Source organism: Oncorhynchus gorbuscha, linkage group LG22 (assembly GCF_021184085.1).
Source record: "Oncorhynchus gorbuscha isolate QuinsamMale2020 ecotype Even-year linkage group LG22, OgorEven_v1.0, whole genome shotgun sequence".
In the NCBI taxonomy this organism is placed as follows: domain Eukaryota; kingdom Metazoa; phylum Chordata; class Actinopteri; order Salmoniformes; family Salmonidae; genus Oncorhynchus; species Oncorhynchus gorbuscha.
In genome coordinates, this window is record NC_060194.1 from 38,846,786 (window position 1) to 38,871,646 (window position 24,861).

General features: G+C 41.1%; 1 protein-coding gene across 5 annotated transcripts in view; it reads right to left on the reverse strand.

The window, feature by feature from the left end:
* LOC124009507 (calmodulin-regulated spectrin-associated protein 2-like) overlaps nucleotides 1-24,861 on the reverse strand; it is a 160,189-nt gene that overhangs the window by 41,416 nt on the left and 93,912 nt on the right. For all 5 annotated transcript variants that reach the window (XM_046321349.1, XM_046321348.1, XM_046321347.1 and 2 more), the window contains one exon: nucleotides 14,196-14,285. In XM_046321349.1, the coding sequence (XP_046177305.1) occupies nucleotides 14,196-14,285 (90 nt within the window). The remainder of the gene's footprint in view (nucleotides 1-14,195; nucleotides 14,286-24,861) is intronic.

Below are 24,861 nucleotides of genomic sequence, written 5' to 3' on the forward strand. Positions count from 1 at the left end.
ACTCAACTGAACGACTTGATTAGTTTAGTGTTAGCTAGCTACATAGCTGTCTTTGCTGTCTTCGTATCATCGTATCATCGTATCCAAGATAATTGTGTTGTTTAGGTTTAGAGTGTGTAGTCTTAGAGTGATTATCTTAATTTACCGAGGTTAGCTAGCCAGCTATTTGTCGTCCTTAACGTAGGTGACTCTGCTAGCTAGCCAACAGCTAGCCAACGCTAGCCAACGTCTTCTGTATAGAACTCAACTACCCGGTCGCATTCACAGGTTGTATCACATTTTCACTTCATTTTCATTACAGTACAACGGTTTGATTTGTTTGATCGTAGCTAGCTACTTAGCTAGCTACATAGCCGTCTTTGTATCAAAGATAATTGTGTAGTCTAGAGCGATTTTCTAGGTTCGCTAGCCATCTATTGTCGTTCTTTTAACGCAACGTAACGTAAACAACACTGCTAGCTAGCCTGCTAGCCCCCGAATAGCAACACTGCAGAAACTATTACACTCAACGGAATGACTTGATTAGTGTAGTGTCAACAACGCAGCCACTGCCAGCTAGCCTACTTCAGCAGTACTGTATCATTTTAATCATTTTAGTCAATAAGATTCTTGCTACGTAGCTTAACTTTCTGAACATTCGAGACGTGTAGTCCACTTGTCATTCCAATCTCCTTTGCATTAGCGTAGCCTCTTCTGTAGCCTGTCAACTATGTGTCGGTTTATCCCTGTTCTCTCCTCTCTGCACAGACCATACAAACGCTCCTCACCGCGTGGCCGCGGCCACCCTACTCTGGTGGTCCCAGCGCGCACGACCCACGTGGAGTTCCAGGTCTCCGGTAGCCTCTGGAACTGCCAATCTGCGGTCAACAAGGCAGAGTTCATCTCAGCCCATGCCTCCCTCCAGTCCCTCGACTTCTTGGCCCTGACGGAAACATGGATCACCACAGACAACACTGCTACTCCTACTGCTCTCTCTTCGTCCGCCCACGTGTTCTCGCACACCCCGAGAGCGTCTGGTCAGCGGGGTGGTGGCACCGGGATCCTCATCTCGCCCAAGTGGTCATTCTCTCTTTCTCCCCTTACCCATCTGTCTATCGCCTCCTTTGAATTCCATGCTGTCACAGTTACTAGCCCTTTCAAGCTTAACATCCTTATCATTTATCGCCCTCCAGGTTCCCTCGGAGAGTTCATCAATGAGCTTGATGCCTTGATAAGCTCCTTTCCTGAGGACGGCTCACCTCTCACAGTTCTGGGCGACTTTAACCTCCCCACGTCTACCTTTGACTCTTTCCTCTCTGCCTCCTTCTTTCCACTCCTCTCCTCTTTTGACCTCACCCTCTCACCTTCCCCCCTACTCACAAGGCAGGCAATACGCTCGACCTCATCTTTACTAGATGCTGTTCTTCCACTAACCTCATTGCAACTCCCCTCCAAGTCTCCGACCACTGCCTTGTATCCTTTTCCCTCTCGCTCTCATCCAACACCTCCCACACTGCCCCTACTCGGATGGTATCGCGCCGTCCCAACCTTCGCTCTCTCTCCCCCGCTACTCTCTCCTCTTCCATCCTATCATCTCTTCCCTCCGCTCAAACCTTCTCCCACCTATCTCCTGATTCTGCCTCCTCAACCCTCCTCTCCTCCCTCTCTGCATCCCTTGACTCTCTATGTCCCCTATCCTCCAGGCCGGCTCGGTCCTCCCCTCCCGCTCCGTGGCTCGATGACTCATTGCGAGCTCACAGAACAGGGCTCCGGGCAGCCGAGCGGAAATGGAGGAAAACTCCTCCCTGCGGACCTGGCATCCTTTCACTCCCTCCTCTCTACATTTTCCTCCTCTGTCTCTGCTGCTAAAGCCACTTTCTACCACGCTAAATTCCAAGCTGCTGCCTCTAACCCTAGGAAGCTCTTTGCCACCTTCTCCTCCCTCCTGAATCCTCCGCCCCCCCCTCCCCTCTCTGCAGATGACTTCGTCAACCATTTTGAAAAGAAGGTCGACGACATCCGATCCTCGTTTGCTAAGTCAAACGACACTGCTGGTTCTGCTCACACTGCCCTACCCTGTGCTCTGACCTCTTTCTCCCCTCTCTCTCCAGATGAAATCTCGCGTCTTGTGACGGCCGGCCGCCCAACAACCTGCCCGCTTGACCCTATCCCCTCCTCTCTTCTCCAGACCATTTCCGGAGACCTTCTCCCTTACCTCACCTCGCTCATCAACTCATCCCTGACCGTTGGCTACGTCCCTTCCGTCTTCAAGAGAGCGAGAGTTGCACCCCTTCTGAAAAAACCTACACTCGATCCCTCCGATGTCAACAATTACAGACCAGTATCCCTTCTTTCTTTTCTCTCCAAAACTCTTGAACGTGCTGTCCTTGGCCAGCTCTCCCGCTATCTCTCTCTGAATGACCTTCTTGATCCAAATCAGTCAGGTTTCAAGACTAGTCATTCAACTGAGACTGCTCTCCTCTGTATCACGGAGGCGCTCCGCACTGCTAAAGCTAACTCTCTCTCCTCTGCTCTCATCCTTCTAGATCTATCGGCTGCCTTCGATACTGTGAACCATCAGATCCTCCTCTCCACCCTCTCCGAGTTGGGCATCTCCGGCGCGGCCCACGCTTGGATTGCGTCCTACCTGACAGGTCGCTCCTACCAGGTGGCGTGGCGAGAATCTGTCTCCTCACCACGCGCTCTCACCACTGGTGTCCCCCAGGGCTCTGTTCTTGGCCCTCTCCTATTCTCGCTATACACCAAGTCACTTGGCTCTGTCATAACCTCACATGGTCTCTCTTATCATTGCTATGCAGACGACACACAATTAATCTTCTCCTTTCCCCCTTCTGATGACCAGGTGGCGAATCGCATCTCTGCATGTCTGGCAGACATATCAGTGTGGATGACGGATCACCACCTCAAGCTGAACCTCGGCAAGACGGAGCTGCTCTTCCTCCCGGGGAAGGACTGCCCGTTCCATGATCTCGCCATCACGGTTGACAACTCCATTGTGTCCTCCTCCCAGAGCGCCAAGAACCTTGGCGTGATCCTGGACAACACCCTGTCGTTCTCAACTAACATCAAGGCGGTGGCCCGTTCCTGTAGGTTCATGCTCTACAACATCCGCAGAGTACGACCCTGCCTCACACAGGAAGCGGCGCAGGTCCTAATCCAGGCACTTGTCATCTCCCGTCTGGATTACTGCAACTCGCTGTTGGCTGGGCTCCCTGCCTGTGCCATTAAACCCCTTCAACTCATCCAGAACGCCGCAGCCCGTCTGGTGTTCAACCTTCCCAAGTTCTCTCCTACGTCACCCCGCTCCTCCGTTCTCTCCACTGGCTTCCAGTTGAAGCTCGCATCCGCTACAAGACCATGGTGCTTGCCTACGGAGCTGTGAGGGGAACGGCACCTCAGTACCTCCAGGCTCTGATCAGGCCCTACACCCAAACAAGGGCACTGCGTTCATCCACCTCTGGCCTGCTCGCCTCCCTACCACTGAGGAAGTACAGCTCCCGCTCAGCCCAGTCAAAACTGTTCGCTGCCCTGGCCCCCCAATGGTGGAACAAACTCCCTCACGACGCCAGGACAGCGGAGTCAATCACCACCTTCCGGAGACACCTGAAACCCCACCTCTTCAAGGAATACCTAGGATAGGTTAAGTAATCCCTCTCACCCCACCCCCCCTAAGTTTTAGATGCACTATTGTTAAGTGACTGTCCCACTGGATGTCATAAGGTGAATGCACCAATTTGTAAGTCGCTCTGGATAAGAGCGTCTGCTAAATGACTTAAATGTAAATGTAAATGTACTGTCCTACAGGTATAAATCTACTGTCCTACAGGTATAAATCTACTGTTCTACAGGTATAAATCTACTGTCCTACAGGTATCTACAGTATCCTACAGGTGTAAATCTACTGTTCTACAGGTATAAATCTACTGTTCTACAGGTATAAATCTACTGTTCTACAGGTATAAATCTACTGTTCTACAGGTATAAATCTACTGTCCTACAGGTATAAATCTACTGTTCTACAGGTATAAATCTACTGTTCTACAGTATCCTACAGGTGTAAATCTACTGTTCTACAGGTATAAATCTACTGTCCTACAGGTATAAATCTACTGTTCTACAGGTATAAATCTACTGTTCTACAGTATCCTACAGGTGTAAATCTACTGTTCTACAGGTATAAATCTACTGTCCTACAGGTATAAATCTACTGTTCTACAGGTATAAATCTACTGTCCTACAGGTATAAATCTACTGTTCTACAGGTATAAATCTACTGTTCTACAGTGTCCTACAGGTGTAAATCTACTGTTCTACAGGTATAAATCTACTGTCCTACAGGTATAAATCTACTGTTCTACAGGTATAAATCTACTGTCCTACAGGTATCTACAGTATCCTACAGGTGTAAATCTACTGTTCTACAGGTGTAAATCTACTGTTCTACAGGTATAAATCTACTGTCCTACAGGTATCTACAGTATCCTACAGGTATAAATCCACTGTCCTACAGGTATAAATCTACTGTCCTACAGTATCCTACAGGTATAAATCTACTGTCCTACAGGTATAAATCTACTCTCCTACAGTATCCTACAGGTATAAATCTACTGTTCTACAGGTATAAATCTACTGTCCTACAGGTATAAATCTACTGTCCTACAGGTATAAATCTACTGTCCTACAGTATCCTATCCTACAGGTATAAATCTACTGTCCTACAGGTATAAATCTACTGTCCTACAGTATCCTACAGGTATAAATCTACTGTTCTACAGGTATAAATCTACTGTCCTACAGGTATAAATCTACTGTCCTACAGTATCCTACAGGTATAAATCTACTGTTCTACAGGTATAAATCTACTGTCCTACAGGTATAAATCTACTGTTCTACAGGTATAAATCTACTGTTCTACAGTATCCTACAGGTGTAAATCTACTGTTCTACAGGTATAAATCTACTGTCCTACAGGTATAAATCTACTGTCCTACAGGTATAAATCTACTGTTCTACAGGTATAAATCTACTGTCCTACAGGTATCTACAGTATCCTACAGGTGTAAATCTACTGTTCTACAGGTATAAATCTACTGTTCTACAGGTATAAATCTACTGTTCTACAGGTATAAATCTACTGTTCTACAGGTATAAATCTACTGTCCTACAGGTATAAATCTACTGTTCTACAGGTATAAATCTACTGTTCTACAGTATCCTACAGGTGTAAATCTACTGTTCTACAGGTATAAATCTACTGTCCTACAGGTATAAATCTACTGTTCTACAGGTATAAATCTACTGTTCTACAGTATCCTACAGGTATAAATCTACTGTTCTACAGGTATAAATCTACTGTCCTACAGGTATAAATCTACTGTCCTACAGGTATAAATCTACTGTCCTACAGGTATAAATCTACTGTTCTACAGGTATAAATCTACTGTTCTACAGTATCCTACAGGTGTAAATCTACTGTTCTACAGGTATAAATCTACTGTCCTACAGGTATAAATCTACCGTCCTACAGTATCCTACAGGTATAAATCTACTGTTCTACAGGTATAAATCTACTGTCCTACAGGTATAAATCTACTGTCCTACAGTATCCTACAGGTATAAATCTACTGTTCTACAGGTATAAATCTACTGTCCTACAGGTATAAATCTACTGTTCTACAGGTATAAATCTACTGTTCTACAGTATCCTACAGGTGTAAATCTACTGTTCTACAGGTATAAATCTACTGTCCTACAGGTATAAATCTACTGTCCTACAGGTATAAATCTACTGTTCTACAGGTATAAATCTACTGTCCTACAGGTATCTACAGTATCCTACAGGTGTAAATCTACTGTTCTACAGGTATAAATCTACTGTTCTACAGGTATAAATCTACTGTTCTACAGGTATAAATCTACTGTTCTACAGGTATAAATCTACTGTCCTACAGGTATAAATCTACTGTTCTACAGGTATAAATCTACTGTTCTACAGTATCCTACAGGTATAAATCTACTGTTCTACAGGTATAAATCTACTGTCCTACAGGTATAAATCTACTGTTCTACAGGTATAAATCTACTGTTCTACAGTATCCTACAGGTGTAAATCTACTGTTCTACAGGTATAAATCTACTGTCCTACAGGTATAAATCTACTGTCCTACAGGTATAAATCTACTGTCCTACAGGTATAAATCTACTGTTCTACAGGTATAAATCTACTGTTCTACAGTATCCTACAGGTGTAAATCTACTGTTCTACAGGTATAAATCTACTGTCCTACAGGTATAAATCTACTGTTCTACAGGTATAAATCTACTGTCCTACAGGTATCTACAGTATCCTACAGGTGTAAATCTACTGTTCTACAGGTGTAAATCTACTGTTCTACAGGTATAAATCTACTGTCCTACAGGTATCTACAGTATCCTACAGGTATAAATCTACTGTTCTACAGGTGTAAATCTACTGTTCTACGGGTGTAAATCTACTGTTCTACAGGTATAAATCTACTGTTCTACAGGTATAAATCTACTGTCCTACAGGTGTAAATCTACTGTTCTACAGGTATAAATCTACTGTTCTACAGGTATAAATCTACTGTTCTACAGGTATAAATCTACTGTTCTACAGGTATAAATCTACTGTCCTACAGGTATAAATCTACTGTTCTACAGGTATAAATCTACTGTTCTACAGTATCCTACAGGTGTAAATCTACTGTTCTACAGGTATAAATCTACTGTTCTACAGGTATAAATCTACTGTTCTACAGTATCCTACAGGTGTAAATCTACTGTTCTACAGGTATAAATCTACTGTCCTACAGGTATAAATCTACTGTTCTACAGGTATAAATCTACTGTCCTACAGGTATAAATCTACTGTTCTACAGGTATAAATCTACTGTCCTACAGGTATAAATCTACTGTTCTACAGGTATAAATCTACTGTTCTACAGTGTCCTACAGGTGTAAATCTACTGTTCTACAGGTATAAATCTACTGTCCTACAGGTATAAATCTACTGTTCTACAGGTATAAATCTACTGTCCTACAGGTATCTACAGTATCCTACAGGTGTAAATCTACTGTTCTACAGGTGTAAATCTACTGTTCTACAGGTATAAATCTACTGTCCTACAGGTATCTACAGTATCCTACAGGTATAAATCCACTGTCCTACAGGTATAAATCTACTGTCCTACAGTATCCTACAGGTATAAATCTACTGTCCTACAGGTATAAATCTACTCTCCTACAGTATCCTACAGGTATAAATCTACTGTTCTACAGGTATAAATCTACTGTCCTACAGGTATAAATCTACTGTCCTACAGGTATAAATCTACTGTCCTACAGTATCCTATCCTACAGGTATAAATCTACTGTCCTACAGGTATAAATCTACTGTCCTACAGTATCCTACAGGTATAAATCTACTGTTCTACAGGTATAAATCTACTGTCCTACAGGTATAAATCTACTGTCCTACAGTATCCTACAGGTATAAATCTACTGTTCTACAGGTATAAATCTACTGTCCTACAGGTATAAATCTACTGTTCTACAGGTATAAATCTACTGTTCTACAGTATCCTACAGGTGTAAATCTACTGTTCTACAGGTATAAATCTACTGTCCTACAGGTATAAATCTACTGTCCTACAGGTATAAATCTACTGTTCTACAGGTATAAATCTACTGTCCTACAGGTATCTACAGTATCCTACAGGTGTAAATCTACTGTTCTACAGGTATAAATCTACTGTTCTACAGGTATAAATCTACTGTTCTACAGGTATAAATCTACTGTTCTACAGGTATAAATCTACTGTCCTACAGGTATAAATCTACTGTTCTACAGGTATAAATCTACTGTTCTACAGTATCCTACAGGTGTAAATCTACTGTTCTACAGGTATAAATCTACTGTCCTACAGGTATAAATCTACTGTTCTACAGGTATAAATCTACTGTTCTACAGTATCTACTGTCCTACAGGTATAAATCTACTGTTCTACAGGTATAAATCTACTGTCCTACAGGTATAAATCTACTGTTCTACAGGTATAAATCTACTGTCCTACAGGTATAAATCTACTGTTCTACAGGTATAAATCTACTGTTCTACAGTATCCTACAGGTGTAAATCTACTGTCCTACAGGTATAAATCTACTGTCCTACAGGTATAAATCTACTGTTCTACAGGTATAAATCTACTGTCCTACAGGTATCTACAGTATCCTACAGGTGTAAATCTACTGTTCTACAGGTGTAAATCTACTGTTCTACAGGTATAAATCTACTGTCCTACAGGTATCTACAGTATCCTACAGGTATAAATCTACTGTTCTACAGGTGTAAATCTACTGTTCTACGGGTGTAAATCTACTGTTCTACAGGTGTAAATCTACTGTTCTACAGGTATAAATCTACTGTTCTACAGGTATAAATCTACTGTTCTACAGGTGTAAATCTACTGTTCTACAGGTATAAATCTACTGTTCTACAGGTATAAATCTACTGTTCTACAGGTATAAAGCTACTGTCCTACAGGTATAAATCTACTGTCCTACAGGTATAAATCTACTGTTCTACAGTATCCTACAGGTGTAAATCTACTGTTCTACAGGTATAAATCTACTGTCCTACAGGTATAAATCTACTGTTCTACAGTACCCTACAGGTGTAAATCTACTGTTCTACAGGTGTAAATCTACTGTTCTACAGGTGTAAATCTACTGTTCTACAGGTGTAAATCTACTGTTCTACAGGTATAAATCTACTGTTCTACAGTACCCTACAGGTATAAATCTACTGTTCTACAGTATCCTACAGGTATAAATCTACTGTTCTACAGTACCCTACAGGTGTAAATCTACTGTTCTACAGGTGTAAATATACTGTTCTACAGGTATAAATCTACTGTTCTACAGGTATAAATCTACTGTTCTACAGGTATAAATCTACTGTTCTACAGGTATAAATCTACTGTTCTACAGGTGTAAATCTACTGTTCTACAGGTGTAAATCTACTGTTCTACAGGTGTAAATCTACTGTTCTACAGTACCCTACAGGTTTAAATCTACTGTTCTACAGGTATAAATCTACTGTTCTACAGGTGTAAATCTACTGTTCTACAGGTGTAAATCTACTGTTCTACAGGTGTAAATCTACTGTTCTACAGGTGTAAATCTACTGTTCTACAGTACCCTACAGGTTTAAATCTACTGTTCTACAGTATCCTACAGGTGTAAATCTACTGTTCTACAGGTGTAAATCTACTGTTCTACAGGTGTAAATCTACTGTTCTACAGTACCCTACAGGTTTAAATCTACTGTTCTACAGTACCCTACAGGTATAAATCTACTGTTCTACAGTACCCTACAGGTGTAAATCTACTGTTCTACAGGTATAAATCTACTGTTCTACAGGTGTAAATCTACTGTTCTACAGTACCCTACAGGTACACACGTGGTGTCCTGCAGACAGAGAGTGAGTGTAAAAAAACATGAAGAACACCTGCTCTTTCCATGACATAAACTGAACTAAAGGACTCAGACAAATGACAAACAAGATTCTCTGGTCTGATGAAACCAAGATTAAAGTCTTTGGCCTGAATACCAAGCGTCACATCTGGAAGAAACCTGGCACCATCCTTACAGTGAAGCATGGTGGTGGCAGCATCATGCTGTGGGGATGTTTTTCAGTGACAGGGACTGGGAGACTAGTCAGGATCGAGGGAAAGGTGAATGGAGCAGGGTACAGAGAGATCCTTGATGAAAATCTGCTCCAGAGCGCTCAGGACCTCAGACTGGGGCGAAGGTTCACCTTCCAACAGGACAATGACCCTAAGCACACAGCCAAGACAACGCAGGAGTGGCTTCGGGACAAGTCTCTGAATGTCCTTGAGTGGCCAAGCTAGAGCCCGGACTTGAACCCGATCAAACATCTCTGGAGAGACCTGAAAAAAGCTGCGCAGGCAACACTCCCCATCCAACCGGACAGAGCTTGAGAGGATCTTCGGAGAAGAATGGGAGAAACTCTCCAATTACAGGTGGGCCAAGCTGGAGGCTGTAATCACAGTCAAACGTTCTTCAAGAAAGTACTGAGTGAAGGGTCTGAATACTTATGTAAATGTGGTCAGTTTTTATTTATAATAAATGTGCAAATGATTTTCTCTTTGGCATTATGGGCTATTGTGTGTAGACAGATGAGGAAAAAATACTATTTAATCAACTTTAGAATGCTGTAACGTAACAAAATGTCTAGGGGTCAGAATACTTTCCCAGTAATGCTAGTTAGTGCTAGTTTGACCACCAGGGGGCATCTTTGAGAAGCATTTGATAGCCTTCAATAGTGGCTGTACTAGAGATTTTAAAACCTTTTTTTGTAAGAACATAGTATATGGGACTGATTTTAAGAAATTTTGCTTAATTAGTTGGCTTAATATTATGGTGTTTCTATTCCAAGAAAAGCGGCGTGGCGGTCGGGAGTAGGCTACAGTACTTGGCTATTTAGCTAAAGAATCCCCGTGTCATGCGGGCACGAGGGAGACCGGGGTTCAATTCCCCAACGGGGAGGAAGGAGTAGGCTGTCCTTGTCAATAAGAATTTGTTCTTAACTGAATTTCCTAGTTAAATAAAGGTTACACTAAGAGCAGAACATTTCTAATTGTAGTCTAACCAATACCCAAACAGATATTCAGTCAAAATAAAATCTCATTGATTTTTCAAGACAAGTCCCCAAGCTTGTCTCAGAGAAGTGCGAAACGGTGCTAAAATAGTTGTAGGCTGCTGCTTCAAATCCTATTGTTTCTAACTTCAATATGCTCTTTATATAAATAAGACCTACACCACATTTAACAGCACATTACTCAACACTAGTGACTCATGTCGCCTTCGGTAGGCCTACAGTAATCCCCCCTAGACTCTCCGCCTAGAATTACATATAGAGGATTCTAAATTAAAACCAAAAGCCGCCTCATGGGTCTCCCGGTGGCGGCCGACACGGGTATCTGTAGCAACGCATTTTTTTGCGGTGACTTAGATACATCCACAAAGTATCAAAATACAGAGAGGTGTTGGTAAAGGTATATTGTCCTGCTAATAGCCCATAATGGGCTATTATAATACTGTACATGGTGTCCAGGTCAGGATAACCAAAACATTTCTTTATTAAAGACTATCAGAAAGAATGTTGGTACTTATTATCTTGATGCAAAGCCATGAATGAGTGAGTCACTCAGCTTTATGTAGGTGCCACTATATATGACTGTGCCATCAACTTGATAATATATAATGATATTTTGGAGGTTATTTCGTTTTTTTTAAACGAAAGTGAGCGATTGTAATCTGAATAAAGGCCAAAACATTTATTTCTGTTTTTAGGGGGAGAGAAACCTGGGCCAATTGTGTGCCACCCTATGAGACTCCCAATCACAGTCGGATGTGATACATAATATTTGTTTTGTCTTTTCTGGTGGATTAAACTGAAATTACAACCAATCAAGGCAAGTGAAACAGCCAACCTAACTTAGAAATACATGTGATGATAGAACTCTCCCCCTACCCTCCTTCCAGGCAGGTCTATTGTCCAGCTACCTGCTAATATTCATAATGGCGCTGTACAACGTGACCGTGTGTATTTGAAAGAGTATTTTCTAGTAAGCAACAATTTGTTTACCTTCATTAGACAACTTTGTTCCAATATTTCTGTAATTCAGTGATATTCATTCCCATAGAAATTCATAAGTCAATAACTAAATAAACATCGGCATTTTGAAAGAGTATTTTTATAATTATTTTATTAACGAAAGCATAAAGATGCCATTATTAGTTACATTGTTTTAGTTTGAACGTGCAAAATGGCACAAAGAACAGGGGAAACATTTCCCTAGTCAGCGCCAATTTTATTGCAATGCCCCTTAAAGTGTTGCTATGTCCTACCCAGTGTGGCAGGGTGGGGTTCCACCCCCCCTCCCCCATGGGCTTGGTCTGTCTTCTGTGCGCGGCGATGCGGCCCATCCCGTGCCCCCTGCCCTGAGGCCTAGGAAGGCTCAGGTCTACAGAGAGGAGAGAACCATCAGGCCTACAGAGAGGAGAGAACCATCAGGTCTAGGAAGGCTCAGGTCTACAGAGAGGAGAGAACCATCAGGTCTACAGAGAGGAGAGAACCATCAGGTCTAGGAAGGCTCAGGTCAACAGAGAGGAGAGAACCATCAGGTCTACAGAGAGAAGAGAACCATCAGGCCTATAGAGAGGAGAGAACCATCAGGTCTACAGAGAGGAGAGCACCATCAGGTCTAGGAAGGCTCAGGTCAACAGAGAGGAGAGAACCATCAGGTCTATAGAGAGGAGAGAACCATCAGGCCTATAGAGAGGAGAGAACCATCAGGTCTACAGAGAGGAGAGAACCATCAGGCCTACAGAGAAGAGAGGACCATCAGGCCTACAGAGAAGAGAGGACCATCAGGCCTACAGAGAGGAGAGAAACATCAGGTCTAGGAAGGCTCAGGTCTACAGAGAGGAAAGAACCATCAGGCCTACAGAGAAGAGAGGACCATCAGGTCTACAGAGAGGAGAGAACCATCAGGTCTACAGAGAGGAGAGAACCATCAGGTCTACAGAGAGGAGAGAACCATCAGGTCTACAGAGAGGAGAGAACAATCAGGTCTACAGAGAGGAGAGAACCATCAGGTCTACAGAGAGGAGAGAACAATCAGGTCTACAGAGAGGAGAGAACCATCAGGTCTACAGAGAAGAGAGGACCATCAAGCCTACAGAGAGGAGAGAACCATCAGGTCTAGGAAGGCTCAGGTCTACAGAGAGGAAAGAACCATCAGGCCTACAGAGAAGAGAGGACCATCAGGTCTACAGAGAGGAGAGAACCATCAGGTCTACAGAGAGGAGAGAACAATCAGGTCTACAGAGAGGAGAGAACCATCAGGTCTAGGAAGGCTCAGGTCAACAGAGAGGAGAGAACCATCAGGCCTAGAAAGGCTCAGGTCTACAGAGAGGAGAGAACCATCAGGCCTACAGAGAAGAGAGGACCAACAGGCCTACAGAGAGGAGAGAACCATCAGGTCTAGGAAGGCTCAGGTCTACAGAGAGGAGAGAACCATCAGGCCTACAGAGAAGAGATAACCATCAGGTCTAGGAAGGCTCAGGTCTACAGAGAGGAGAGAACCATCAGGTCTAGGAAGGCTCAGGTTTACAGAGAGGAGAGAACCATCAGGTCTAGGAAGGCTCAGGTCTACAGAGAGGAGAGAACCATCAGGCCTACAGAGAGGAGAGAACCATCAGGTCTAGGAAGGCTCAGGTCTACAGAGAGGAGAGAACCATCAGGTCTACAGAGAGGAGAGAACCATCAGGTCTAGGAAGGCTCAGGTCAACAGAGAGGAGAGAACCATCAGGTCTAGGAAGGCTCAGGTCTACAGAGAGGAGAGAACCATCAGGTCTACAGAGAGGAGAGAACCATCAGGCCTAGAAAGGCTCAGGTGGATCAAAATGGGGCTTAGGTAGTGGGCTTTGCTGGGGCGTGACCTTGGGTGTGGACAATGGTGCAGTCGCCGACCAAACATTTTTTGAAACGTAGATTTTCCCTGTCTAGCTTTTATTTAGGCGATTGTTAAATCTCGAAGATGATCTTTGTAGAAAATATATGTTTATTATCGTTTCTACATACTTTAAATCTGGTTTTAGTCATGTAAGTTAACACTGAAAATGTTTCTCCATCCTGAATATTAATATGGTTTGGACACAAACGGACTGGCCCAGACTTTCCTAAGTGAAACAGCCCTGCATCCAGAACAGTGGGCGGTGAGAAGCTGCTAGAATCCTCCCTTCATGTCCTATTCAATCTGAAACAACCCAGTGGCTACTGTGACTGTCTCCTGTGTCAACAACTGAGTATTCAAAAGACGATGTTTTCTCATCCCCCCCCCCCTCCAAATGGGTTCTTCAGCTACCCCCATAGGAGAACCATTTTTGGTTCCAGGTAGAAACCTTTTGTGTTCCATTCCACAGAGGGTTCTACTTGGCAGCCAAAACATTTTTTTTCTAAGAATATAGGCCTTACATAACTGCCTGCAGTGCAGTCTCTCATAGCCTAGCAGTGTCTCTCTATACAGCTGGCATGAGACTGAGTTCCTGTTTTCTGTTAGCAGGGGGAAGGTCTGTACTCACCCTCTGAGCTCCTGTAGCTGTGGTCTCAAGACAAGAGCTCTCTCTCAACCTCTGCTCCTCCACCAGAATCTCCATGAGGTGCTCATTCACCTAGACAGACAGACAGACAGACAGACAGACAGACAGACAGACAGACAGACAGACAGACAGACAGACAGACAGACAGACAGACAGACAGACAGACAGACAGACAGACAGACAGACAGACAGACAGACAGACAGACAGACAGACAGACAGACAGACAGACAGACAGACAGACAGACAGACAGACAGACAGACAGACAGACAGACAGACAGACAGACAGACAGACAGACAGACAGACAGACAGACAGACAGACAGACAGACAGACAGACAGACAGACAGACAGACAGACAGACAGACAGACAGACAGACAGACAGACAGACAGACAGACAGACAGACAGACAGACAGACAGACAGACAGACAGACAGACAGACAGACAGACAGACAGACAGACAGACAGACAGACAGACAGACAGACAGACAGACAGACAGACAGACAGACAGACAGACAGACAGACAGACAGACAGACAGACAGACAGACAGACAGACAGACAGACAGACAGACAGACAGACAGACAGACAGACAGACAGACAGACAGACAGACAGACAGACAGACAGACAGACAGACAGACAGACAGATTAGGATAGATTACAGCTACCATAATGTAGGAGAGATTACAGCTACCATAATGTAGGTGAGATTACAGCTACCATAATGTAGGTGAGATTACAGTTTCCATAATGTAGGAGAGATTACAGCTACCATAATGTAGGAGATATTACAGCCACCATAATGTAAGGGGGATTACAGTTTCCATAATGTAGGGGAGATTACAGCCACCATAACGTAGGTGAGATTACAGCTACCATAATGTAGAAGAGATTACAGCTACCATAATGTAGAGGAGATTACAGCTACCATAATGTAGGTGAGATTACAGTTTCCATAATGTAGGGGCAATTACAGCTACCATAATGTAGTTGAGATTACAGCTTCCATAATGTAGGTGAGATTACAGATACCATAATGTAGGGGAGATTACAGTTTCCATAATGTAGGAGACCTTACAGCTACCATAATGTCGGAAATATTACAGCTACCATAATGTAGGTGAGATTAGTTTCCATAATGTAGGAGAGATTACAGCTACCATAATGTAGAGGAGATTGCAGCTACCATAATGTAGGGGGATTACAGTTTCCATAATGTAGGAGAGATTACAGCTACCATAATGTAGGTGAGATTACAGCTACCATAATGTAGGGGGATTACAGTTTCCATAATGTAGGTGAGATTAGATACCATAATGTAGGAGAGATTACAGCTACCATAATGTAGGAGAGATTACAGCTACCATAATGTAGGTGAGATTACAGATACCATAATGTAGGAGAGATTACAGCTACCATAATGTAGGAGAGATTACAGATACCATAATGTAGGAGAGATTACAGCTACCATAATGTAGGTGAGATTACAGATACCATAATGTAGGAGAGATTACAGCTACCATAATGTAGGTGAGATTACAGATACCATAATGTAGGTGAGATTACAGCTACCATAATGTAGATGAGATTAGTTTCCATAATGTAGGAGAGATTACAGCTACCATAATGTAGGAGATATTACAGCCACCATAATGTAGGGGGATTACAGTTTCCATAATGTAGGGGAGATTACAGCCACCATAATGTAGGTGGGATTACAGCTACCATAATGTAGGAGAGATTACAGCTACCATAATGTAGGAGAGATTACAGCTACCATAATGTAGGAGAGATTACAGCTACCATGATGTAGGGGATTACAGTTTCCATAATGTAGGAGAGATTACAGCTACCATAATGTAGGTGAGATTACAGCTACCATAATGTAAAGGGGATTACAGTTTCCATAATGTAGATGAGATTACAGATACCATAATGTAGGAGAGATTACAGCTACCATAATGTAGGAGAGATTACAGCTACCATAATGTAGGTGAGATTACAGCTACCATAATGTAGGAGAGATTACATCTACCATAATGTAGGAGAGATTACAGCTACCATAATGTAGGAGAGATTACAGCTATAATGTAGAGGATATTACAGCTACCATAATGTAGGTGAGATTACAGATACCATAATGTAGAGGAGATTACAGCTACCATAATGTAGGGGGATTACAGTTTCCATAATGTAGGAGAGATTACAGCTACCATAATGTAGGTGAGATTACAGCTACCATAATGTAGGGGGGATTACAGTTTCCATAATGTAGGTGAGATTACAGATACCATAATGTAGGAGAGATTACAGCTACCATAATGTAGGTGAGATTACAGATACCATAATGTAGGTGGGATTACAGATACCATAATGTAGGTGAGATTAGTTTCCATAATGTAGGAGAGATTACAGCTACCATAATGTAGAGGAGATTACAGCTACCATAATGTAGGGGAGTTACAGTTTCCATAATGTAGGAGAGATTACAGCTACCATAATGTAGGTCAGATTACAGATACCATAATGTAGGTGAGATTACAGATACCATAATGTAGGTGAGATTACAGTTTCCATAATGTAGGAGAGATTACAGCTACCATAATGTAGGAGATATTACAGCCACCATAATGTAGGGGGATTACAGTTTCCATAATGTAGGGGAGATTACAGACACCATAATGTAGGTGAGATTACAGCTACCATAATGTCGGAGAGATTACAGCTACCATAATGTAGAGGAGATTACAGCTACCATAATGTAGAGGAGATTACAGCTACCATAATGTAGGATAGATTACAGCTACCATAATGTAGGATAGATTACAGCTACCATAATGTAGAGGAGATTACAGCTACCATAATGTAGGTGAGATTACAGTTTCCATAATGTAGGGGCAATTACAGCTACCATAATGTAGTTGAGATTACAGCTTCCATAATGTAGGTGAGATTACAGATACCATAATGTAGGGGAGATTACAGTTTCCATAATGTAGGAGACCTTACAGCTACCATAATGTCGGAAATATTACAGCTACCATAATGTAGGTGAGATTAGTTTCCATAATGTAGGAGAGATTACAGCTACCATAATGTAGAGGAGATTGCAGCTACCATAATGTAGGGGGGATTACAGTTTCCATAATGTAGGAGAGATTACAGCTACCATAATGTAGGTGAGATTACAGCTACCATAATGTAGGGGGGATTACAGTTTCCATAATGTAGGTGAGATTAGATACCATAATGTAGGAGAGATTACAGCTACCATAATGTAGGAGAGATTACAGCTACCATAATGTAGGTGAGATTACAGATACCATAATGTAGGAGAGATTACAGCTACCATAATGTAGGAGAGATTACAGATACCATAATGTAGGTGAGATTACAGATACCATAATGTAGGTGGAATTACAGCTACCATAATGTAGGTGAGATTACAGATACCATAATGTAGGAGAGATTACAGCTACCATAATGTAGGTGAGATTACAGATACCATAATGTAGGTGAGATTACAGCTACCATAATGTAGATGAGATTAGTTTCCATAATGTAGGAGAGATTACAGCTACCATAATGTAGGAGATATTACAGCCACCATAATGTAGGGGGATTACAGTTTCCATAATGTAGGGGAGATTACAGCCACCATAATGTAGTTGAGATTACAGCTTCCATAATGTAGGTGAGATTACAGATACCATAATGTAGGGGAGATTACAGTTTCCATAATGTAGGAGACCTTACAGCTACCATAATGTCGGAAATATTACAGCTACCATAATGTAGGTGAGATTAGTTTCCATAATGTAGGAGAGATTACAGCTACCATAATGTAGAGGAGATTGCAGCTACCATAATGTAGGGGGGATTACAGTTTCCATAATGTAGGAGAGATTACAGCTACCATAATGTAGGTGAGATTACAGCTACCATAATGTAGGGGGATTACAGTTTCCATAATGTAGGTGAGATTAGATACCATAATGTAGGAGAGATTACAGCTACCATAATGTAGGAGAGATTACAGCTACCATAATGAAGGTGAGATTACAGATACCATAATGTAGGAGAGATTACAGCTACCATAATGTAGGGGGAGTTACAGTTTCCATAATGTAGGAGAGATTACAGCTACCATAATGTAGGTCAGATTACAGATACCATAATGTAGGTGAGATTACAGATACCATAATGTAGGTGAGATTACAGTTTCCATAATGTAGGAGAGATTACAGCTACCATAATGTAGGAGATATTACAGCCACCATAATGTAGGGGGGATTACAGTTTCCATAATGTAGGGGAGATTACAGACACCATAATGTAGGTGAGATTACAGCTACCATAATGTCGGAGAGATTACAGCTACCATAATGTAGAGGAGATTACAGCTACCATAATGTAGGATAGATTACAGCTACCATAATGTAGGATAGATTACAGCTACCATAATGTAGAAGAGATTACAGCTACCATAATGTAGAGGAGATTACAGCTACCATAATGTAGGTGAGATTACAGTTTCCATAATGTAGGGGCAATTACAGCTACCATAATGTAGTTGAGATTACAGCTTCCATAATGTAGGTGAGATTACAGATACCATAATGTAGGGGAGATTACAGTTTCCATAATGTAGGAGACCTTACAGCTACCATAATGTCGGAAATATTACAGCTACCATAATGTAGGTGAGATTAGTTTCCATAATGTAGGAGAGATTACAGCTACCATAATGTAGAGGAGATTGCAGCTACCATAATGTAGGGGGGATTACAGTTTCCATAATGTAGGAGAGATTACAGCTACCATAATGTAGGTGAGATTACAGCTACCATAATGTAGGGGGATTACAGTTTCCATAATGTAGGTGAGATTAGATACCATAATGTAGGAGAGATTACAGCTACCATAATGTAGGAGAGATTACAGCTACCATAATGTAGGTGAGATTACAGATACCATAATGTAGGAGAGATTACAGCTACCATAATGTAGGAGAGATTACAGATACCATAATGTAGGTGAGATTACAGATACCATAATGTAGGTGGAATTACAGCTACCATAATGTAGGTGAGATTACAGATACCATAATGTAGGAGAGATTACAGCTACCATAATGTAGGTGAGATTACAGATACCATAATGTAGGTGAGATTACAGCTACCATAATGTAGATGAGATTAGTTTCCATAATGTAGGAGAGATTACAGCTACCATAATGTAGGAGATATTACAGCCACCATAATGTAGGGGGATTACAGTTTCCATAATGTAGGGAGATTACAGCCACCATAATGTAGTTGAGATTACAGCTTCCATAATGTAGGTGAGATTACAGATACCATAATGTAGGGGAGATTACAGTTTCCATAATGTAGGAGACCTTACAGCTACCATAATGTCGGAAATATTACAGCTACCATAATGTAGGTGAGATTAGTTTCCATAATGTAGGAGAGATTACAGCTACCATAATGTAGAGGAGATTGCAGCTACCATAATGTAGGGGGATTACAGTTTCCATAATGTAGGAGAGATTACAGCTACCATAATGTAGGTGAGATTACAGCTACCATAATGTAGGGGATTACAGTTTCCATAATGTAGGTGAGATTAGATACCATAATGTAGGAGAGATTACAGCTACCATAATGTAGGAGAGATTACAGCTACCATAATGTAGGTGAGATTACAGATACCATAATGTAGGAGAGATTACAGCTACCATAATGTAGGAGAGATTACAGATACCATAATGTAGGTGAGATTACAGATACCATAATGTAGGTGAGATTACAGCTACCATAATGTAGGTGAGATTACAGATACCATAATGTAGGAGAGATTACAGCTACCATAATGTAGGTGAGATTACAGATACCATAATGTAGGTGAGATTACAGCTACCATAATGTAGATGAGATTAGTTTCCATAATGTAGGAGAGATTACAGCTACCATAATGTAGGAGATATTACAGCCACCATAATGTAGGGGGATTACAGTTTCCATAATGTAGGGGAGATTACAGCCACCATAATGTAGGTGGGATTACAGCTACCATAATGTAGGAGAGATTACAGCTACCATAATGTAGGAGAGATTACAGCTACCATAATGTAGGTGAGATTACAGCTACCATAATGTAAGGGGGATTACAGTTTCCATAATGTAGATGAGATTACAGATACCATAATGTAGGAGAGATTACAGCTACCATAATGTAGGAGAGATTACAGCTACCATAATGTAGGTGAGATTACAGCTACCATAATGTAGGAGAGATTACATCTACCATAATGTAGGAGAGATTACAGCTACCATAATGTAGGAGAGATTACAGCTATAATGTAGAGGATATTACAGCTACCATAATGTAGGTGAGATTACAGATACCATAATGTAGAGGAGATTACAGCTACCATAATGTAGGGGGGATTACAGTTTCCATAATGTAGGAGAGATTACAGCTACCATAATGTAGGTGAGATTACAGCTACCATAATGTAGGGGGGATTACAGTTTCCATAATGTAGGTGAGATTACAGATACCATAATGTAGGAGAGATTACAGCTACCATAATGTAGGTGAGATTACAGATACCATAATGTAGGTGGGATTACAGATACCATAATGTAGGTGAGATTAGTTTCCATAATGTAGGAGAGATTACAGCTACCATAATGTAGAGGAGATTACAGCTACCATAATGTAGGGGAGTTACAGTTTCCATAATGTAGGAGAGATTACAGCTACCATAATGTAGGTCAGATTACAGATACCATAATGTAGGTGAGATTACAGATACCATAATGTAGGTGAGATTACAGTTTCCATAATGTAGGAGAGATTACAGCTACCATAATGTAGGAGATATTACAGCCACCATAATGTAGGGGGATTACAGTTTCCATAATGTAGGGAGATTACAGACACCATAATGTAGGTGAGATTACAGATACCATAATGTCGGAGAGATTACAGCTACCATAATGTAGAGGAGATTACAGCTACCATAATGTAGGATAGATTACAGCTACCATAATGTAGGATAGATTACAGCTACCATAATGTAGAAGAGATTACAGCTACCATAATGTAGAGGAGATTACAGCTACCATAATGTAGGTGAGATTACAGTTTCCATAATGTAGGGGCAATTACAGCTACCATAATGTAGTTGAGATTACAGCTTCCATAATGTAGGTGAGATTACAGATACCATAATGTAGGGAGATTACAGTTTCCATAATGTAGGAGACCTTACAGCTACCATAATGTCGGAAATATTACAGCTACCATAATGTAGGTGAGATTAGTTTCCATAATGTAGGAGAGATTACAGCTACCATAATGTAGAGGAGATTGCAGCTACCATAATGTAGGGGGGATTACAGTTTCCATAATGTAGGAGAGATTACAGCTACCATAATGTAGGTGAGATTACAGCTACCATAATGTAGGGGGATTACAGTTTCCATAATGTAGGTGAGATTAGATACCATAATGTAGGAGAGATTACAGCTACCATAATGTAGGAGAGATTACAGCTACCATAATGTAGGTGAGATTACAGATACCATAATGTAGGAGAGATTACAGCTACCATAATGTAGGAGAGATTACAGATACCATAATGTAGGTGAGATTACAGATACCATAATGTAGGTGGAATTACAGCTACCATAATGTAGGTGAGATTACAGATACCATAATGTAGGAGAGATTACAGCTACCATAATGTAGGTGAGATTACAGATACCATAATGTAGGTGAGATTACAGCTACCATAATGTAGATGAGATTAGTTTCCATAATGTAGGAGAGATTACAGCTACCATAATGTAGGAGATATTACAGCCACCATAATGTAGGGGGATTACAGTTTCCATAATGTAGGGGAGATTACAGCCACCATAATGTAGGTGGGATTACAGCTACCATAATGTAGGAGAGATTACAGCTACCATAATGTAGGAGAGATTACAGCTACCATAATGTAGGAGAGATTACAGCTACCATAATGTAGAGGAGATTACAGCTACCATGATGTAGGGGGGATTACAGTTTCCATAATGTAGGAGAGATTACAGCTACCATAATGTAGGTGAGATTACAGCTACCATAATGTAAGGGGGATTACAGTTTCCATAATGTAGATGAGATTACAGATACCATAATGTAGGAGAGATTACAGCTACCATAATGTAGGAGAGATTACAGCTACCATAATGTAGGTGAGATTACAGCTACCATAATGTAGGAGAGATTACATCTACCATAATGTAGGAGAGATTACAGCTACCATAATGTAGGAGAGATTACAGCTATAATGTAGAGGATATTACAGCTACCATAATGTAGGTGAGATTACAGATACCATAATGTAGAGGAGATTACAGCTACCATAATGTAGGGGGGATTACAGTTTCCATAATGTAGGAGAGATTACAGCTACCATAATGTAGGTGAGATTACAGCTACCATAATGTAGGGGGGATTACAGTTTCCATAATGTAGGTGAGATTACAGATACCATAATGTAGGAGAGATTACAGCTACCATAATGTAGGTGAGATTACAGATACCATAATGTAGGTGGGATTACAGATACCATAATGTAGGTGAGATTAGTTTCCATAATGTAGGAGAGATTACAGCTACCATAATGTAGAGGAGATTACAGCTACCATAATGTAGGGGAGTTACAGTTTCCATAATGTAGGAGAGATTACAGCTACCATAATGTAGGTCAGATTACAGATACCATAATGTAGGTGAGATTACAGATACCATAATGTAGGTGAGATTACAGTTTCCATAATGTAGGAGAGATTACAGCTACCATAATGTAGGAGATATTACAGCCACCATAATGTAGGGGGATTACAGTTTCCATAATGTAGGGAGATTACAGACACCATAATGTAGGTGAGATTACAGCTACCATAATGTCGGAGAGATTACAGCCATAATGTAGAGGAGATTACAGCTACCATAATGTAGGATAGATTACAGCTACCATAATGTAGGATAGATTACAGCTACCATAATGTAGAAGAGATTACAGCTACCATAATGTAGAGGAGATTACAGCTACCATAATGTAGGTGAGATTACAGTTTCCATAATGTAGGGGCAATTACAGCTACCATAATGTAGTTGAGATTACAGCTTCCATAATGTAGGTGAGATTACAGATACCATAATGTAGGGAGATTACAGTTTCCATAATGTAGGAGACCTTACAGCTACCATAATGTCGGAAATATTACAGCTACCATAATGTAGGTGAGATTAGTTTCCATAATGTAGGAGAGATTACAGCTACCATAATGTAGAGGAGATTGCAGCTACCATAATGTAGGGGGGATTACAGTTTCCATAATGTAGGAGAGATTACAGCTACCATAATGTAGGTGAGATTACAGCTACCATAATGTAGGGGGATTACAGTTTCCATAATGTAGGTGAGATTAGATACCATAATGTAGGAGAGATTACAGCTACCATAATGTAGGAGAGATTACAGCTACCATAATGTAGGTGAGATTACAGATACCATAATGTAGGAGAGATTACAGCTACCATAATGTAGGAGAGATTACAGATACCATAATGTAGGTGAGATTACAGATACCATAATGTAGGTGAGATTACAGCTACCATAATGTAGGTGAGATTACAGATACCATAATGTAGGAGAGATTACAGCTACCATAATGTAGGTGAGATTACAGATACCATAATGTAGGTGAGATTACAGCTACCATAATGTAGATGAGATTAGTTTCCATAATGTAGGAGAGATTACAGCTACCATAATGTAGGAGATATTACAGCCACCATAATGTAGGGGGATTACAGTTTCCATAATGTAGGGGAGATTACAGCCACCATAATGTAGGTGGGATTACAGCTACCATAATGTAGGAGAGATTACAGCTACCATAATGTAGGAGAGATTACAGCTACCATAATGTAGGAGAGATTACAGCTACCATAATGTAGAGGAGATTACAGCTACCATGATGTAGGGGGGATTACAGTTTCCATAATGTAGGAGAGATTACAGCTACCATAATGTAGGTGAGATTACAGCTACCATAATGTAAGGGGGATTACAGTTTCCATAATGTAGATGAGATTACAGATACCATAATGTAGGAGAGATTACAGCTACCATAATGTAGGAGAGATTACAGCTACCATAATGTAGGTGAGATTACAGCTACCATAATGTAGGAGAGATTACATCTACCATAATGTAGGAGAGATTACAGCTACCATAATGTAGGAGAGATTACAGCTATAATGTAGAGATATTACAGCTACCATAATGTAGGTGAGATTACAGATACCATAATGTAGAGGAGATTACAGCTACCATAATGTAGGGGGGATTACAGTTTCCATAATGTAGGAGAGATTACAGCTACCATAATGTAGGTGAGATTACAGCTACCATAATGTAGGGGGGATTACAGTTTCCATAATGTAGGTGAGATTACAGATACCATAATGTAGGAGAGATTACAGCTACCATAATGTAGGTGAGATTACAGATACCATAATGTAGGTGGGATTACAGATACCATAATGTAGGTGAGATTAGTTTCCATAATGTAG